The sequence below is a fragment of the Microtus ochrogaster genome, chromosome 16 (assembly GCF_000317375.1).
Source record: "Microtus ochrogaster isolate Prairie Vole_2 chromosome 16, MicOch1.0, whole genome shotgun sequence".
Classification (NCBI taxonomy): domain Eukaryota; kingdom Metazoa; phylum Chordata; class Mammalia; order Rodentia; family Cricetidae; genus Microtus; species Microtus ochrogaster.
In genome coordinates, this window is record NC_022018.1 from 27,368,219 (window position 1) to 27,386,316 (window position 18,098).

The 18,098-nt window shown below is 45.9% G+C and overlaps 1 protein-coding gene across 1 annotated transcript in view; it reads left to right on the forward strand.

Moving 5' to 3' along the window:
- Positions 1–16,922, forward strand: part of Itih5 (inter-alpha-trypsin inhibitor heavy chain family member 5) — a 93,451-nt gene extending 76,529 nt beyond the window's left edge. Inside the window, exons 9-14 of the mRNA XM_005354887.3 lie at positions 1,510–1,819; positions 4,221–4,780; positions 6,171–6,224; positions 9,149–9,265; positions 12,028–12,405; positions 14,070–16,922. Of these exons, the coding sequence (XP_005354944.1) occupies positions 1,510–1,819; positions 4,221–4,780; positions 6,171–6,224; positions 9,149–9,265; positions 12,028–12,405; positions 14,070–14,398 (1,748 nt within the window). The 3' untranslated portion in view covers positions 14,399–16,922. The remainder of the gene's footprint in view (positions 1–1,509; positions 1,820–4,220; positions 4,781–6,170; positions 6,225–9,148; positions 9,266–12,027; positions 12,406–14,069) is intronic.
- Positions 16,923–18,098: the final 1,176 nt, after the last annotated feature.

Sequence of the window (18,098 nt, forward strand, 5' to 3'; positions counted from 1 at the left end):
GTGGAGGAGGAGCATGTGTGTAACATGGCGGTACACAGTAGTCAGAGGATGTGGGGGAGGAGCATGTGTGTAACATGGCGGTCACACAGCAGTCAGAGGATGTCTTTGCAGTTGATTCTCTCCTTCAGCCTGTATGTGGGTTCTGGGACCTGAACTCAGCTTGTCAGACTTGCTCAGCAGATGCCATTACTTGATGAGCCTTCTCACCAGCCCCCATCTGACCTTTTCTCAAAGGCAGATGCGCTATCTTGTGGAGTTCTCACATCTATTAATTCTACTTTCTGTGTATGGAAACAGTATGCAAAACACTCAGGCCAGCCTTCCTCCATCTGAAGATTCCCATTTCCTTATAGTCATTTTCCATCCAGTGATTGGAACTGTTTTATCATTGGACAGGGGAAATTAAATATTAGATTTAATATCATAGTTATTATCTATAGCAAAAATTGACAAGACTGTGAAGTCCTTCCTCATTGTAGCCCCTAAGTCCTAATATGTTTCTTAACACACGAAGCATGCTCAGTGATTATCTGCTAATTTGACTTATGCTAATGATATTGCTTACTATTAGAATGGTGTGTTTCGCTGAGAGGCAATAAACATCTTTAGAAATAAGCTAATATGTATTATATTCATTTGGAACCCAAACCTAAGAATCCATATTTGTTTTCTCTCTTCTTTCTTTCTTTCTTTCTTTCTTTCTTTCTTTCTTTCTTTCTTTCTCATTTCTTTCTCTCTTTCTTTCTCTCTTTCTCTCTTTCTTTCTTTCTTTCTTTCTTTCTCATTTCTTTATTCCTCTCTCCCCCCTCTCTCTTCTCTGTATTTGTGTATAACTATGAATTTATGCGCACCTCATGTGTGCAGGTGCCCATGTGGTCCAGCCGAGGGCAATGTTCCCTGGATCAGTTGTGAGCTGCCTGATTCTGGGTCCTCCTCAAAAGCAGTAAGAGCTCTTAACCACTAAGCTATCTCTCATTTATTTTTTTTCTTGACACTCATTGCCCAGCCCTTTGCTGGAGCACACCAGAGGACTCTGCATTCTCTACGAAATGTCCTTTCAAGGTTGGAGCACAGCTCCTGAAGCTTGATTTCCTGGCTTTGAATCCAGCTCCACCGTCTAGTAGCCATTCGCCTCTTTCCTCATCATAAAATGAGAGGTTGGCAAGCACCTGGCACTCAGAGTAAAATAGTTCAACTATTTCACGTGTGTTGAAGGACCCTAGCAGATAAGGGGTCTGTTCTCCTTAAGCGTCAGGTGTGGTCTTGATTTTTATCCGACTCAGTAGTCCCCTTTCTGGTTCCTGGGCATTCAGTGAACTCTCAGAGGAATGGTTGGGCAACTCTGCTTGTGGAGAGGACCCAGTGCTGGCGAGCGGACAGAAGATGCCATGCCTTAGAACAGCCTTGATTCTGAGCCCTGATAGGCCTTTTCTACATGTATGTGACAGTACATTCAGAGGTAGAAGGTGACTGCAAAGCCATGAGCTGTCCTATGTTGATGTTCTTCAGGTACAGACATCAATGGGGCCCTGCAGAAGGCCATCAAACTGCTCAACAATTACGTGGCCCAGAACGACATTGAAGATCGGAGCGTGTCCCTCATCGTCTTCCTCACGGATGGGAAACCCACCTTCGGGGAGACCAACACCCTGAAGATTCTGAGCAACACCAAGGAAGCCACTGGAGGTCAGATCTGCATCTTCACCATCGGCATCGGCAATGACGTGGACTTCAAACTGTTGGAGAAACTGTCGCTGGAGAACTGTGGTCTTACACGACGAGTTCATGAGGAGGAGAAGGCAGGAGCACAACTCATTGGGTCTGTTGTCTGTCTTCTCATAACCAGAGGCCGGGGCGGGGCCTAAGGATAGATGCAGTAAGAATCCAGAGCTGAGGATAACATTGTAACCAGAGGCCAGGGCAGGAGCTGAGTGTAGATGCAATAAGAATCCAGAATTGAGGATAACGTTGTAACCAGAGGCGAAGGAGATCTTTGTCTGGGCCTTATCCTCACATCTGCTGGAAATAAAGCCAGCTCACTGCATTGAAGAATTATTGCAGTGTGTTTTAGTCCCATTTAAAAAAAAAATTTACTTTGTGGCACTAGTAATTGGACCTAGGGTCTTGTGTATGCTAAGTAAATGATTCACCCACTGATGAGATAACCCTTCTGTTATTTTAGTTTGAGATATGGGTCTTGCTAAATTCCTCATATGGCCTTGAACTTGTGACCCTCCTGTCTCAGCCCCTACTGTAGACAGGGATTACCTGGGTGTACCACACTGCCTGCCTCATAATGTGCTTTGAAACCAGTCTGATTTGAGTTTAATATGTGACTTTAGGTAGGCTTTTAAGACTGCCAGTGCCTCAGTTTCCTCTTCTGCATCATAAGGGTTATAACTGATGATTGTTAACGGGAAAAGTTAAATAAAGTGACTATTGCACATTAATGGTCATGTGGGGTTATAATTAATAGCATGATAGTTTAAATAACTGGTAAAATGATGTTATAATTTGAAGTAAAATAATCAATTAAAACTGATGAAAACTCAAATCAATTTTTTTGTGGAAAAAATAGTGGTAGAAAATCTAGAACTTAGATTTCCTAAGAAAGAATTACTTTGTCTCAGATAACATGTTATTGATCATGGCATATGATTTTTTTGTTGAATTAAGTGCTGTCTCCAGGTCCAGCCCAATGGAACTCAAGCTTCAGTGTGCACATATGGGGTCTATTTCAAAGGAAGAGCCTGATTTATCTAGATTTTGGTAGCCACAGTCAAAGAAATTTATGAATCATAAGCCTGACTGACAGTCTCTGAGCTATGCAATCAACACAGGCGGTTGCTAAGGGACTGGCCACCATTTTTCTCCTTGGATGTCAATGAAAGAGTTAAGTGAGCACATAGATCTGCTTCCTACATCATAAAAAATTATTCAAAACCAGATTCAAAGAGAGAAAACTTACTGCACCATAGAACAAAAATCAGGAGGTCACAAGGAAAAGCAATTCCATTGAAACCATTAGCTACACAGCCGTTCTGCTGGAAATGCCTTCCATACCTTGCATTTCCTGAGAACTTAAACCCAATTTTTTTTATATATCCGTCATTTCCTATGATCCTCACAGATTTCTAGAAGATAAGTAGATAAGGTAGAAGTTACGATGCTGTACAGACACCTCTGGCTGTAAAGGCTTACTAAGTGGTTTATTTAACACTCCTTTGATAGTTGATGCAGCTTAGCCTCTACTCCAGATAGTCATTCTGGGGCCCAGGACTTCATCGCTCTGTGCCTCACTTCCTTAGGGGTTATCCTTATCTGCAATGTTGTAATTAAGTCTATGTCCTTTCTGATTTTTAGTCCCAGCAAGAATAAAAGTCACAAAAGTGAGCACACACTATCTTCCTGTGTCTTGGAAGATGGACATACAATTCCTAGCTTTTGTTCATGGGAGAAAGTGTGACGTCATGGCCATAACCATCCACAACAGAATCTGGGGATTTTCCTTTGTAGGTAGATGGACATGTGCCTAGTTAGAAAACTACCATTTTAAAAGGAGAGGATAGACTTAGGGAGACAGCTAGTAGTTGTGAAAGGGATACCATTAACTTCGCAGTCCTACCTACGTTCCCCCTATATTGGGGGAAATAGGGCCACATGTCCCAAGACAGTGGTGGAGAGAGACCCCATAGCCTTCACTGTCTAGGCCGTTGAAAAGGGAGTGTCCATCGCGTCATTTCAGGGCCACAGGAAGTGCTAATGGAAACATGCTGTGTCCCTCAGAAGCTCTTAGAGTCAAGACAAGCGTGCCCAAGATTAACCTGCTGCTTCAAGCACCTTTGTAACATGCATTCGAATTCAAGAAACAAATTACGCGGAAACCTTGGAGAAACTTTAGGTGTGTAGAAAGGAAAGATAGCAAATGTTTTGAGGAATTTTGAAGTTGTACCCCATGAAGACTATTTCAAGAAACCAAAGGTTGATGTAGGCAATGGGAGATTTTAATTAATTCCAAGGAGGCTGCTGTCCCAGGAAGCTTTGTGAAGGAGCGAAGGCTCACTCATTAGAGAGGCTCTAGTGACTGCTCTCAGAATCCTGCGCTAACTGTAGTGCAGGGGATGATCCCGTGCATAGTAGACCCACACCCTCTGCAAGCCTGATTTCCTCCTGAACTGTAGCCCAGGCAGCTCCTGATTCTCTCTGTCCTTCCTCTGCAGGTTCTATGACGAGATTCGGACCCCGCTTCTCTCTGACATCCGCATCGATTATCCCCCGGATGTAGTGGAGCATGCCACCAGAACCCTGTTTCCCAACTACTTTAATGGCTCCGAGATCATCATTGCTGGGAAGATGGTAGACAGGAAGTTTGATCAGTTCCACGTGGAGGTCACTGCAAGCAACAGTAAGAAATTTGTCATCCTGAAAAAAGACATCCCCGTGGAGTCTCAAAAGCTGGGGAATGACGTCACGGTGACCGCTGGGCCTACCAGTGACAGTGGGAAGGACCCCAACCACATCGAGCGTCTTTGGAGCTACCTCACTGTGAAGGAACTGCTGAGCTCCTGGGTGCAGAGCAGCAGCGAGCAAGAGAAGGAGCAGCTGAGGCAGAAGGCCCAGGCTTTAGCCTTGAATTACCACTTCCTGACCCCCTTCACCTCCATGAAGCTGAAGAAGCCAGGGGTCCACACAGGCGGGCTAGAGGAGAGCCGCGGCATGTCTGCAGCCACAGGCCCTGAGACGGTGGTGCAGAGCCTGCGAGGAGCCGACGTGCAGCCAGGTAGCAAGGCCTCAGGAGTGGCCTGTGTGTGAGTGCAAATTCCTTGTAAGGCCAAGGAAACCTCAGCAGAAGTCTGTTTTCTGTTCGCATCTTGCAGTTCTTATAAACAATGACCATATATGAAGTGCACACTCACCAGATGCCCTCTCAAATAGCTAAACTTGTCATAAAGCGTAGCTCAGAAGAGCCGTGAAAAGAATGGCAGGAGGCTGAGAAATGTTACCCACTGACGTCAGCGCCTCAGGCTCAGACAGAAGGACAGTGAGTTCGAGCTCAGCCTGGGCTATGTAGTCAGATTCTGTCTCAACAAAATAGAAACAAATACTATATATGCATTTTTAAAAAAGTGTGGACACTTGTCGTTTGATGTCAGTTGACAGAGTCCTTAGTGACAGGAGGAACTTTAAACAAAGCCAAGGGTTGCAATGTTACTACCGCCAGCATGTGGAAAGCAGCCTGGCTTTTCTTGAATAATGCTTCTTATTGTTCCTGTCAAATGTTCATCTCTTAGAGAGGAGACAGAAGTTAACCAGGCCCTCCCAGAATCCCACAAATGTTGGCTAATAATTTCTCACGTTAAGCTCTGACAAACATTCAATGGCAGAGAGAACATGAAGTTAGGATCCCCGGGCCCTCCTGCGCAGCTGTGAAATCCGGAACACTTGTGGACCTCCCCGCAAGTACAGTTGCTTGCCTAGAAGTGGGAATAATAATAAGTTCCATGAAGGTCCATTGGCAGGACTGACTATTCAGCTCGAGTCCTTTGGCATAGAACGAGTGTTCTAGTACTTCTAGCAGTCTCTCTCTCTCCCCTGGGGCGTGTAGTTCTCGAAATGAATTGAGGATTTTGGGTCCGCATGCGCAAGCTTCTTCCTGTCTCAGATGCAGCCTCTGCTGGCAAAGTTAGTGATTCTTCATTCAGATTTACTTGGTTGAAATGATATTTTGTTTATTTATTTTATCGCATTCATTTATTGCGTGTGTATGCTCCTGTGGGATGGTGATTCACGGAACACAAGGAGAGGTCGGAGGACAACATGAGGGAGCTGGGCTTTTTTCCCCTCTATTCTGTGAGTCTCAGGGATTGAACTTAGGTTGTCAGGCGCAGTGTCAACATGAGTGCCTTTACCTAATGAGTCATCTTGCGGGCCCTAGATTATGTGCAGAGCGTCTTTTTAATTCTTTTATTTTTGTCTCGTTGTTTGATATAGGGTCTCGCTCTATAGCCCAGACTAGCCTGGAATTTGTGATCTTTGCCTTTTTTGATTCTTACAGTTATTACAAACATATCTGAAACCTGTTACGGGCTTCTCATCTCCAGCTGCTGTTCTCTGTGCCCCTCCACACATCTCTAGCACATAACAACTATTCTTTCCTGTGTCTCTTTCAGGACCTGCTCTCAAGAAATCACATAGCCCAAGAATTAAAATCACTAAAACATCAGGTAAGATGAGTAAGGAATTTTTGGAATTCTCTGAAGCCAGTAAAAACAGGAGCTCACAGAATGTATTCCCATAACCCGTTTCATTCAGCAGCATGAGACACATAAACTAGAACCATCACAAGTCATTTTATGAACACCACAGAGATGACCCAAGAGAGGAGATGGAGAGCGGAGGCTTCTTTTGCTCATTGTCGGCTTTCAGTTTTAGAGAGCTGAACTATGCATCCAGCCTCTTCTGTCCCAAAGATAAAAAATGGTGTTAGAAAAATAAAGATATCTGGCTGCATAGGCAGTTTTTCTTTTTAAAATTTTTTTGCTGTTTTTGAATCCTTAGCTTTGAAGGGAAGCAGAGACTGAAGATATAGTAAAATTTCTTTTTTGGCAGCATCTTCCAAGTGTATAATATGGTAAGAATCTGGATGGAAGAATGTCTGGGCTTTATTCTCCCACTGGCCAGACGTACGTGTTCACAAAGCCAGGGACACCGCAGTGATTAGCCGTGGGGCTAGAAGCACGAAGAGTCCCACGGAGAGAATGCACTTTCTAAAGCACAGATGTGCTGTGGAATCCAGGTCAACCTTCTCTGGGATGCTGCCTGTGGCGCTGATTGCTGGACTCCTCCACACACTGGTGGAACAAGCAACAACTTCCCTTGCGCTGGATCAGGGTGGAAATGATGTTTTCAGCGTGATAGAAACTGCCAGACAAAGTTCAGGCGAGCTATGTCCTACACACCTGTGCCAAAGGCGGCAAGAAACGGTGTCCCCTTTAGATATTTTGTCTCTACCATCAAGGCAGATACTTTGAATTCTCCAACAACACCCCCCCATATGTTCGTGGGGGAGGGAGGTGTACATGTGTGTGGCTGTCAGAGGAAAGCCTCCAGACTCATTTCTCAGGTACCTTCCACCTTTCATATGAGACAGGATCTTCCCTGATTCAGGACTTCCGGTAGGGAGAGTAGCTGATGTCCAGCTTACAGGGACCCGCCTCTCTCACCGTCATCCAGATTAAAAAGCACAAGCTACCACACCTGGCTTTTTACATGCTCTCTAGGGATTGAGCTCAGGCCCCTAGACTTGGGAGGCAACAGCCTGTACTAACTGAGCTCCACCCTCACCTTGTATTTCTTTATGTTCCATTCACGTGGGGCGTGAGGCTCGTCGCAGTGGGAAATATGGGATTCTCTCTGTCTTTCCTGACAGACAGTCCTGAAGGAAAGGGGGATTCAGCAGTCACGGGGGAGACAGGAATTTCCTTGCAGCTTGAAAAGACTGAACTCCTCCAGACACACAGTTCTAACCCACTCCTTCCTGCTTCATGTCCACATATTCACACCGAGCAGAGAGTTCTTCCCAATCACATGGTCTTATGTGTAAGTCAGAGAGAAACTGATTTTCCTACGAAATAAGAGAAGACTAGGGGTCTTGATTCTCAGGAGGGTCTGCTGAGGAACAGGTAACACTGTTTCTTTTTCTAACAGAGGTAGATTGATTCTCAGGAGGGTCTGCTGAGGAACAGGTAACACTGTTTCTTTTTCTAACAGAGGTAGATTGATTCTCAGGAGGGTCTGCTGAGGAACAGGTAACACTGTTTCTTTTTCTAACAGAGGTAGATTGATTCTCAGGAGGGTCTGCTGAGGAACAGGTAACACTGTTTCTTTTTCTAACAAAGGTAGAAACCAAAAGAGACAAAGAATAGGGCTGAGGCTTATACCTTCTGTGTGACCGGAAAGGGAGACTTCTGCCATCATCACTGACTGTACTACATGACCTTCTAGTGATTTTCACACTCTGCCTGGCACTGCCTTGGGCTCCACTGTGAGGGCCAAGTGTTACAAGCAGCCCACACTATATGGTTAATGAGACTGTGTAGAGGGAGTGTCCAACCTGTTGACATTGTGACATGATGTGCATGCTACAGAATTTACAGAGTCACCGTCTAGAACTAACTAGTGGGTTACCAAAAGGGAAGAAAAATCCATGATGAGGTTGGGGAGATGGCTTAGTTGGGAAGAGCACTTACTGCACAAGTCTAAGGAGCTGAGTTTGAATCCTAGCAGCTGTGTCAAAATCCAGATGTGGCCACACTGTACCTGTGATGTCCAGTGCCATGGGCACAGAAACAGGAGAATTTGGGTATACGCACTCAAAAACTCCATAATAATTTAAGTAAGTTTAAATTTTGTGCTGGCCTGATTCATACCTATCCTCAGGGTGAGGACTGGATATTCCAGACTTCCTTGGTGAAGGATTATTCCCCATGGCACTCTTGGCATAGACGAGAAAGGATCTCCATTCTTTCATTCTTTTAAGATGTATTCTTATTTATGAGTTTGAGCGTTCTGCCTACATGTCTGTCTGTGTACTACTAGCATGCCGGGCCCACGGAGACCAGGGGAGGGTGTCTGGTTCCCTGGAACAGGAGTTGTTGGTGGCTGTGAACCTCCGTGTGGGTGCTTGGAACTGGCCTGAATCAATTCTCTGCAAGCCAGCCACTGCTCTGAGCCACCGAGCCATCTCTTCAGCTCTGGTGCGTCATTACTCACCGAGGCAGTGAAGGGACAAGGGACATGATAGGCATAGACCCGTGGGAAGTCAGACTCAGCAGCAGTCAGAAATGTGTCAAACATCTCCCTTCTCGTTTCTCACTATCATACCTCTCAAGGCTTAGCTGTCTCAGATATGATGGAAACACTATTACATCCGAATTCAGGAGACCAGGAGTCAGTCTACCCTCACCATGTACAAGCTGCGTAACTTTGGGGCCATCATTACACTTCTGCATATTTTCCTTCTTTAGCACTGAGACTACTAGTCTTTCAGCCTTCTGATTATGATTAAAGAAACAATCCATCTGATAACATAAAATAATATTTATCCAATACACATTTTTTTCTTTTCTTTTTCTCTTGCTCCCGGTAGTGGATGGTGATCCCCATTTTGTTGTGGATTTCCCCTTAAGCAAACTCACTGTCTGCTTTAACATTGACGGAGAGCCTGGGGACATCCTACGGTTGGTCTCTGATCACCTGGACTCTGGTAAGTACTACCTTCCCTTATGGTGGTACCTAGGCAAAGCCTGGGGATGGGGCATTTCATTCTCTGTGCTGAAGGTGAATGGCCAATTATAGAAGAAAGACATCCTGGATGCTCAGCATGTACCGACTGGTAAGGGCACTGTACAAAGTTTCTGGACACAGAAGCAAACCCTTACTTTATACCCCAGTGTGGCCTTGGGCCTGCACCTTAGCAGCTGTAGTGGCCATCATGTGAAATGGAGGTTGTAATGTTCTGTCTCATGGGCTATTACATACATGATTGAATCATGGGTAGGAACACTCACGTGCTATAGTAATTTATCACATCTTACTGTCGTTATGTCTGTCCACTCAGAAGCTGTGGTGGTAGGCAGGTCATAGTCCCTGGAGACTTCTGTTGAAAGCCCAAACAGAAAATACATAGATCATGAATTTATGTGAACAGAGATTTGGCTACCTTAGGCTCTTGAGAGACGAAGTATAAGAAATGAGCATAGGAAGTGCTTTCTGAGCGCACTGCAGGTGACTCATTGCTTGGGGACAGCCATGTGGACAGCAATACAGCATGGCACAGTGAGGGCATGTGCCTTCCAGTATTGCTAGGTACTCAGCAGTAAGTGTCCTGGCAAGGCAGGTTATAACCCACAGGTGGCATTTGTGGTGGAATTTCATGAAGTTTGCTTCCCCGATCTCCTTTATCAGATGGTTTTCTTGCAGGCTGTCCTCACTTCATTTCAGTGTCTGGGCTGAAACACCCTGAACAAAGTAACCTGGGGAGAAAAGGCTTGTTTTATCTCATAATCCCAGGTTATACTTCATTATTGTGAGGAACGAAAAGAGGCAGGAACTTAAAGAAGCTTGTCATAGCACATCCATAGTCAAGAACAGAAAGCAATGTCTCTGCTCTTATACAGTTCAGGACCCTCTGCCTAGGGCATGGTGCTGCCCACAGTAGACTGGGCCTTCCTTCATCAATCAACTGAAGACAACATCCTGCAGACATGCCTCCCAGGACAACCCAATGTAGACAATCTGTCCTGGAGAGTCTCTTCCCAGCTGATTCCAGGCTGTGTCTGCTAGACAAGGGTCTCTATCACATAGCTCTTTCTAGCCTCAAAGTTAAATCTCTTTTTTCTAGAAAGGCAGCTGGCATTGAGTCAGTGATCTAACCATATCCCTCCATGGAGACACTCCTTCTAAAGAGCTTAATAAGATTTGACTGTGTAACATCCTTTGTGTTTTAAATACTTTGTCTTCAAATGATGGAAGTGTTTGGGGGAAGCTATAGAACTCAGGAGATAGGGCTTATTTAGAGGAAGAAAGTCACTATTACTATTGTGTCCCTGGGAAGAAACACATATGTTTTGCATGGCTCCTTGCTGTTATGCTATCTGCTTCCTGGTCCCAACCCTCATTGAGATTCTCTGCCACATTGTCCCACTACCATGAAAAGCACTGCCTCACCATGCCTTTTGTACCATAAAGAACTGAAATACCTCTGAAGCTGTGAACCAAAATAAACCACTCTTATTCCTTAGAAACCATTCTGATTTCACTCAGACGTTTGTCATAGCAGCAAAGGAGAATTAATTATGTACCAGCTTTTTATTAGTGAAAGTTACTTTTCCTGAAATCAAAGCATACAACATGCATCAAACTCATTTCCAAATACCCCAATTGCAACTGCATCTGTTTACTGGGCAGTGGCACCGCGCTGAATGCTGGGATCCAGCTCCCAGGTCTCACGGAGGCTGGAAAGGTGCGGTTGTACTTGTGATGTAGTAAACAGAGAGGAAGTTGCACTCAAGGGCAGTGAATGGCTTTCACACAAGCCTCCTTCTGTGATACCGCCTCCCTATTCTCTGATGCTTTATACTCCCCCATATTTTATAAAACAAGAAACTTCAGATTCAATTTTTAGCTGGCATTTCCAAGGGTGAACTCATATTAGGTAGAAGAAAGTCACCTTCTGAATTAAAAAAAAAAGGCATCTGAGCTTTGAATCCTGCTCAGTGACATCAAAGGATCTAAATTATGATTATTGACAGCTTGTAGACACAGTGTCCATCAAAACGACACCAGCAGACACTAGAATGTCACAAGAATGCAAGTGCATGAAGATATTCATCACTTTCTATGACAGATTGACCCAAACCTACATCTCCCTTCATATATTCCTATATTTAAGCATGGAAAGAAACACATTCATGGCTTTTCTCATTCACTCACTCAGTCACCAACCACTAAGCGGCCCATAGACGTATAGTTCAGACAATAGTCTTGGTGACAGATAGAAAGATAAGAAAGATAGAAGGACATTCATTAGATGCGGTCAATGGCTTTCTGTATCAATGACAAAATGTGTGACATTAAACTTAAGGGAGAAGGATTTATTCAGGGTCCTGGTTTCAGAGTTCATAACTTTGTTCCATCAATTCTGGGCGCACGGTGAGGCAAAGAATCATGGTAGGAGAAGAATGAGACAGAGGGGGCTTACATCATGGCTGACAGGAAGTAGAGAGTCAGGGAAACAAGAGGGTGGCACAAGATCCTCCCAACGATTCATCTCCCAAGTACCCTCTTCCCTCCAAGTGACCCCTACCTCGTAATTTCCATGACCTCTTAAAACAGAACCATGATTTGAGAGATTGGCCCTTGGCATGTGCCTCTGGAGAGGCAGATCAAATGCAAACCATAACAGATGTCTTTAGCCAGGACCTGGGCATGGCTTTTCTAACCACTCTTCTCTTCTTGGCCTTTGAGGTGTGACTGTGAATGGAGAGCTTATTGGGGCCCCAGCGCCTCCAAATGGTCACAAGAAACAGCGCACATACTTTCGCACCATCACCATCCTCGTCAACCGGCCAGAGAGATCTTACCTTGAGATCACACCAAACAGGGTCATCATGGATGGCGGAGACAGGCTGGTTCTCCCCTGCAACCAGAGTGTGGTGGTAGGGAGCCGGGGACTGGAGGTGTCGGTGTCTGCCAATGCCAACGTCACTGTCACCATCCAGGGTACCATTGCCTTCGTCATCCTCATTCACCTCTACAAAAAGCCAGCACCCTTCCAGCGAAACCACCTGGGCTTCTATATTGCCAATAGCAAAGGACTTTCCAGCAATTGCCATGGCCTGTTAGGTAGGTGGCTGCATATCTCAGTCTGTAATCGGAGGATAGAACTGGGTTTCCTGGAAGGGCATTCATGTGGCCAGTATGAGCTTGACAGAAGATTACAGCGGGAGTGTGGTCTTTTATTAACTTATCCTTCATCATCTTATGAAGATGTTGGATCCAGGATCTCTCAAGAGACTAAACTCTAAGGATGCTCGAAAGTCCCTTGTATAAAACATGCAGCATTTGCATCAAACCTACTAACATTCCTCTCTCCATTTTAAATAACTTCCGGATTACTTACCATACCCAAAGCACTGTGAGTCCCATGCAAGTACTTGCTGGACTGCATTGTTTATGGGATAATGACAGGAAGGAAGTCCACACGTTCACTACCAGTGTATGTTCCCCCAATATATATTAAATCTGCATTGACAAAGATGCCAGAACTTCACATGCAGAAAGCCCGACTTCATATATCCTGGGAAAATTAGGTTACTTTTTTTGGTATGCATGTGTTCATGTATGTGTGGGCTATGTGTGCATATGGGAGTCAGAGGACAAATCTGGGTATCGTTTCTCAGATGCTTTCTACTTTTTTTTTGAGGCAGGGCCTCTCACCCGCCTAGAACTTCCGTATAGCTATAGACTAGTTGGCTTGTGGTATTCCAGGGAGTCTCTTGTCTCCACCCCACACCCAGCCATCTTTGGAATTTACAAACAGATGCCACCATGCCTGCCTTTATGATGCTCTCCAGAAATCAAACGAAGGTCCTGAAGCTTGTAGAGCCAGGACATTGCTGACTGAGCCATCTCCCCAGCCCTGAAATGTGTATTTCTTGTTTCATGGGTGGGTCTTATACACCAGTTCTCACTGGCCTTCCGAGAACTCAAAGAGATGGGAGCAGTCCTCCAAAGAGCTGGTTTCTCGCCATTCTGCAAGAAGAAGCAGACCCAGGGCGGTCCAGCCCTGAGCACGAGAGGCGGATGCCTTTCCCAGGAGTCATCTGTGTTGTTGTGAGCATCAGGCAGGCCATGCTGGCTGGCCTTCCTCGACGTGCAATCTCACGTGGGCCCTCTGCCCAAAACTAAAAACTGAGTCATTTTCAGAGCTCGGTTTAGAAGGCAGGATTTCCTGGCACTTGAGCTCGGTGTGTTTCATTGTGTTTGGCTGCCAAGCATAAGCACTGTCTCACAGATGCAGATCCACACGTTCCCTTGGCCAGAGCAATGCCCTCGCTTGACCTGGAAAATTCTGAGGCTGAGTGTCAGGGCCGAACTGAGCTGACTGTTTCCACTACTCTACCCCAGTACGTAGCAGCGAGGGGACGGTGTGAGGGGGATCTGTTACCAAGGAAAGGAGAGGAAAGACATGGCCCCGTGTCCTCCTTAGCAGCTACCATGCTGTCCTCCCAATTTAGCCGAGATTGCGCTAACTCTGGCTCAGCTTTAGCAGCTGGGCAGTTTCCAGAAGGGGCAGACCGTGATGAGGAGAATCTCATTCTCTCCTCCCCACATAGTCTGGTACACAGGCTTCATTACAGCCTGGGTAATAAATGAGCGTTGGGGGAGGGGGGCGCTAGCCTAGGACAGTGGTCCATGAAAAACCCTCCTGCCCCTGAGCCCAACGCTAGGTAGCAGCTGCTGTGTGTATTCAACTTACATCCGTTTTTTTTTTTCCCCTCTCTCAGGTCAGTTCCTGAACCAGGATGCCAAACTTATAGAAGCTCCTGCAGTGTCTGGCAAGAATCTCAGTAATCAGCCATTTCCCGCAGAAGGGGTGCCTGAGGCTATCCTAAACGTGAAAGGGCGCCGAGTGCCAGTGGTCTGGAAACAAAGGAAGATTTATAATGGGCAAGAACAGGTAGACTGCTGGTTTGACAGAAACAACGCTGCCAAGCTGATTGACGGGGTGTATAAGGACTACTTGGCCTCTCATCCATTTGACACGGAGAATTCACTGGGCCTGAGAAAGTCCCGGAGAGCTGAGACTGGCAGTCTTCTTGAGGAGAGAGTCTAACAGGGAAGTGACTTTGGGTCTACTCTGGATGCAGCTTGCCTAGTTACCTGCACCTGCCTTAGCTCTTGCTATGAGCCGCACTCTGTAGCCTGCCCCCTGGTGGAGTGGAGGTCCAATGTCTGCTAGAGCAATGAGTCGGGACAGGAAGCTGGAGTGAAAATGCTACATTCTACTTCCCCTTCCAACCTTCCTCACCCCACCTCTAACAGACAACAATGATAGCACCAAGAGGAGAGGAGGTCTAATTAAGTAAAATTGTGTAGCACCTGGATTGACCACATTGTAGTCTACCATAAAGTAAGACTTTCTGAGGGTTGCGGTGGAATTTCGTTTCTCTGAACCAGTGTCCGAGTTTGGGCACCCTGCTTTTTGCCCTATGTTCATGCTTAGGAATCTCTTCAGTTCTCCTTTTCAGATGGTGCTCTCAACTTCTTCTAACAAGGTCATTTACATTGAGGTCAGGCCACCAATCTTGCAAACCAGTAATCCACATATTGGATTGCTCTGAACGACTAAGTCTTTTCTTAGCAGAAGATTGCTTTTTTTTTTTCTGTTGTGAAATCTTACCATTAAAAGCTAGTTTCTATTGTAAAAATTTGGTTAAAAATAGGCTCAATATCCCAGATCCCGATCTCTTCTTGACTAGCTTTCCAGGTCTGTTGACCTGGCTGGTAGGTGCTTTCCATTTATTCTAATAAGCTTTTAATAAATAGGAAAACTCCCTGTGGGTGATTTTTACTGACCTGTCTTGGTGCTGGGGAGCCAGCTAGTTGAAAGATAAATCTTTTGCTCAGAGAACTTCAGCTTTTTCTGTAAGTCCAACACCTTGTGGTTTTGCCTTTGGATATCCAGGAATTAGTAAATTTTATGAGAACAGTGCTGGCAGCAGGAAGAGACCTAGCCTAGGGTGAGCGGCTCAGCCTACCTGTGGAAAGAATCGACTTTATATTCTCGGAAGGAAAGTGGATCCATGCCGGCAAGCATGGCTGTTGCTCCATGAACTAGCAACAGAGCTGGATACCTGCACAAGACAGGGCCCCTCAATATTCCATCCACGATGGGCCGGATCATGAGGCCTCACTCCTGCCGAAAGAGCTATGGGCAGTTAGTAATTGCCTGAGAAAGGGATGTCGTGTTTCTCAGTTGTAATATCTGCTGGTAAGGTGCCCTTGCTCAAGAAAATAACCGCCAGTTTACAACAAGCAACTACCCTAATTGAATACAGTGAATCACATTGACGTAAGAGACAGGAAAATAGGAGGGGACTCGTGGGGACGAAGGAAGCCATAGAGATGGTCACAGGAAGTGTCAGAGTAAGATCAGAGCACATTAGGGATATGGCTGAAATTGTGAATGCATACGCGAAGTAAAAGAAAATCTAAGAACAATTCCCAGTCTCAGATGGGCACAAGCTAGGAGGTCAGTGTGAGCTTTAGTTGTCGGACTTAGATGGCTCTGAGCCCCCTAAGGAAAAGGTTACAGTCAGGAGGCTTCAAAAGATGAGCAAGTGTAGCTTTATCACAACTCTCCTCCAACAAGCCTCATGGCTTCCAAGAGCAAGGAAGATGCAGGAACACCGGGAGCCGCCATCCTTCCACGCCGTGCCGTTCTTTGCTGTGCTTGGGCTTCTCAGGGCTGATGTGTGAGTGGCCGGCACTGAAACGGGTGAGCAGGCAGTGATGGAAATGAACAATGGAAGAAGGTGAAGAACGTGCCTGGGGGAAACGGAGTTTTGATGTGGACCGGAATGAAGGGCTCTGTGCTGTCCCCACAGAAGGTTTCTCCCATTAGGCACCGCGCCAAGGCGACCTCTGCAGTGAAACAGGAAGGCTGCTTGGCACTTGTAGAGAAATTCGCATCAAGAAAATTGTTCTCCTTCCTGTGGGAAGCATTTGGGGAGCACAATGGCATCCACATGTTCCTGTCGGACCCCATAGCAGCCGCAAGAGCCAGCTAGGGCTGCGTGAGTCTGTTTCTTTCTGGTCCATGAACCCACCAGGCCACAGCGGGTCAGCTGTGCTATTTATCTAACTCGCTGCGTTCCCAGGCTCATCTGTCCGTTTTTAAACCAGGAGTGCAAAGATGAGCAACCCGTGTGGCTGCCAGATGTTTCCATCTTTTCAGGCTTAGAGAAAGAGAGGATCTCAGAGACCAATGCTGGTCCCATTGCATGTTCCAGGGACTTTCTTATTACATAAATCCCAGCTGGAGAGACAGCTCTGGAGCCAGGGGTAGGCGGTGTGGGTAGGGGTGGGAGGAGCAGCCTGGGAGGGGCAGCCCAGGGGTGGGAGGGCCAGCCCACCAGCCCACTGGGTTGAACTCAGAGAGATGATAGGGTGTGTTGTTCTCGATGTTGGCTTCACCACTGACAGAAGGATATCATTAGCCAAGAGCAGTTTCTACGGCACGGGAGATGCCAGGGAGACGCCCACCACTCACTGCCCATCGCTCCTTCTCCTTTCTAGCAAAGAAATCAAATTAAAAGGTGACGGATTTCACTTAGAAGTTACTTTTTAAAAAAACTTTAGACAGATATTTCAAAACAGTTCTCTCTCTTCTTCTTCTTCTTCTTCTTCTTCTTCTTCTTCTTCTTCTTCTTCTTCTTCTTCTTCTCTCTCTCTCTCTCTCTCTCTCTCTCTCTCCCCTCTCTCCTCGGAAAGCATTTACTACTCAATGATCTAAATTATCTGATAAAGCTAGGAAGCCCTGTCTGGGCACCCCAAACCACACAACAGGAGAGTTTTCTTTTGACTGGGCGTGCGTGCTGTGGATAGAAAACTCACGTGACAGCACAGGAGAGGACGGTGCTTCCAAAGGGGAACCCGAAGCAGCTGAGCCACTTTCTTCAAGTTATATAAGACATAAAACAGGGGTGGAGCTGAACTGCCGAATTCACATGCTAGATTTGATATTTTTTGTTTGGTCAACCATTTATTTTCCTTGAGTGTTTTGTAAAAGCTAGAGTGGGAGGTTACTAAATAAGCAATTGACTGGGCTGGAGGAAAATCTTGAAGTTAAATGAGATAAATCAAGTAGTTACTACAGTAGCTAGCGCTAATGAACTGAATTGTTGGTTAAAGTCAGGCTCTGGCTTCCAGCCACCACCCCCTCCTTTTTTTAAATGAAGAAAGGCATAGAAATGGGTCATGTTGAAGAGTCGTCTCATTAAAATTTCATATGAAATGATCTGAATGCCCCTATCCACCCACCCCATGGAAGCTGAGGATGCTTGGCAGGGTGAAGCATCGTGACATCCCTTGTGAGAGCCCAGAAGTCACCGTGATGATGCAGGAAGCTGGGAATGGGGACAACAGCTCATGGTTCTTATCAGGAGTCAGAGTCAGTATTTACCTAGCTCTCAAGAGGCAGAGGCAGGAAGAACTATGAGTTTGAGGCCAGCAAAGTCTACATAGTGAGTTATAGGACAGCCACAGAGCGGGCTATGTTGAGAACCTGTCTCAAAAAATCACTGCATACATGAGTGTGTGTGTGTGCACATGTGCACGTGTGTGTTATAAGCTGAACTGTGTGTCCTCACAGATAGATCAGAGCAGGGTTCTTTGGATGAATGAATGCTGTGGAATGAAAGCATCTTTCCCAAATCCACACGCTTAAGTGTACATCCCCACTGCAATGGTCCCTGCAGGTGGAATATTTCAGCAGGAATCAGATCCCAGGAATAAAGGCCTTGTGAAGTGGC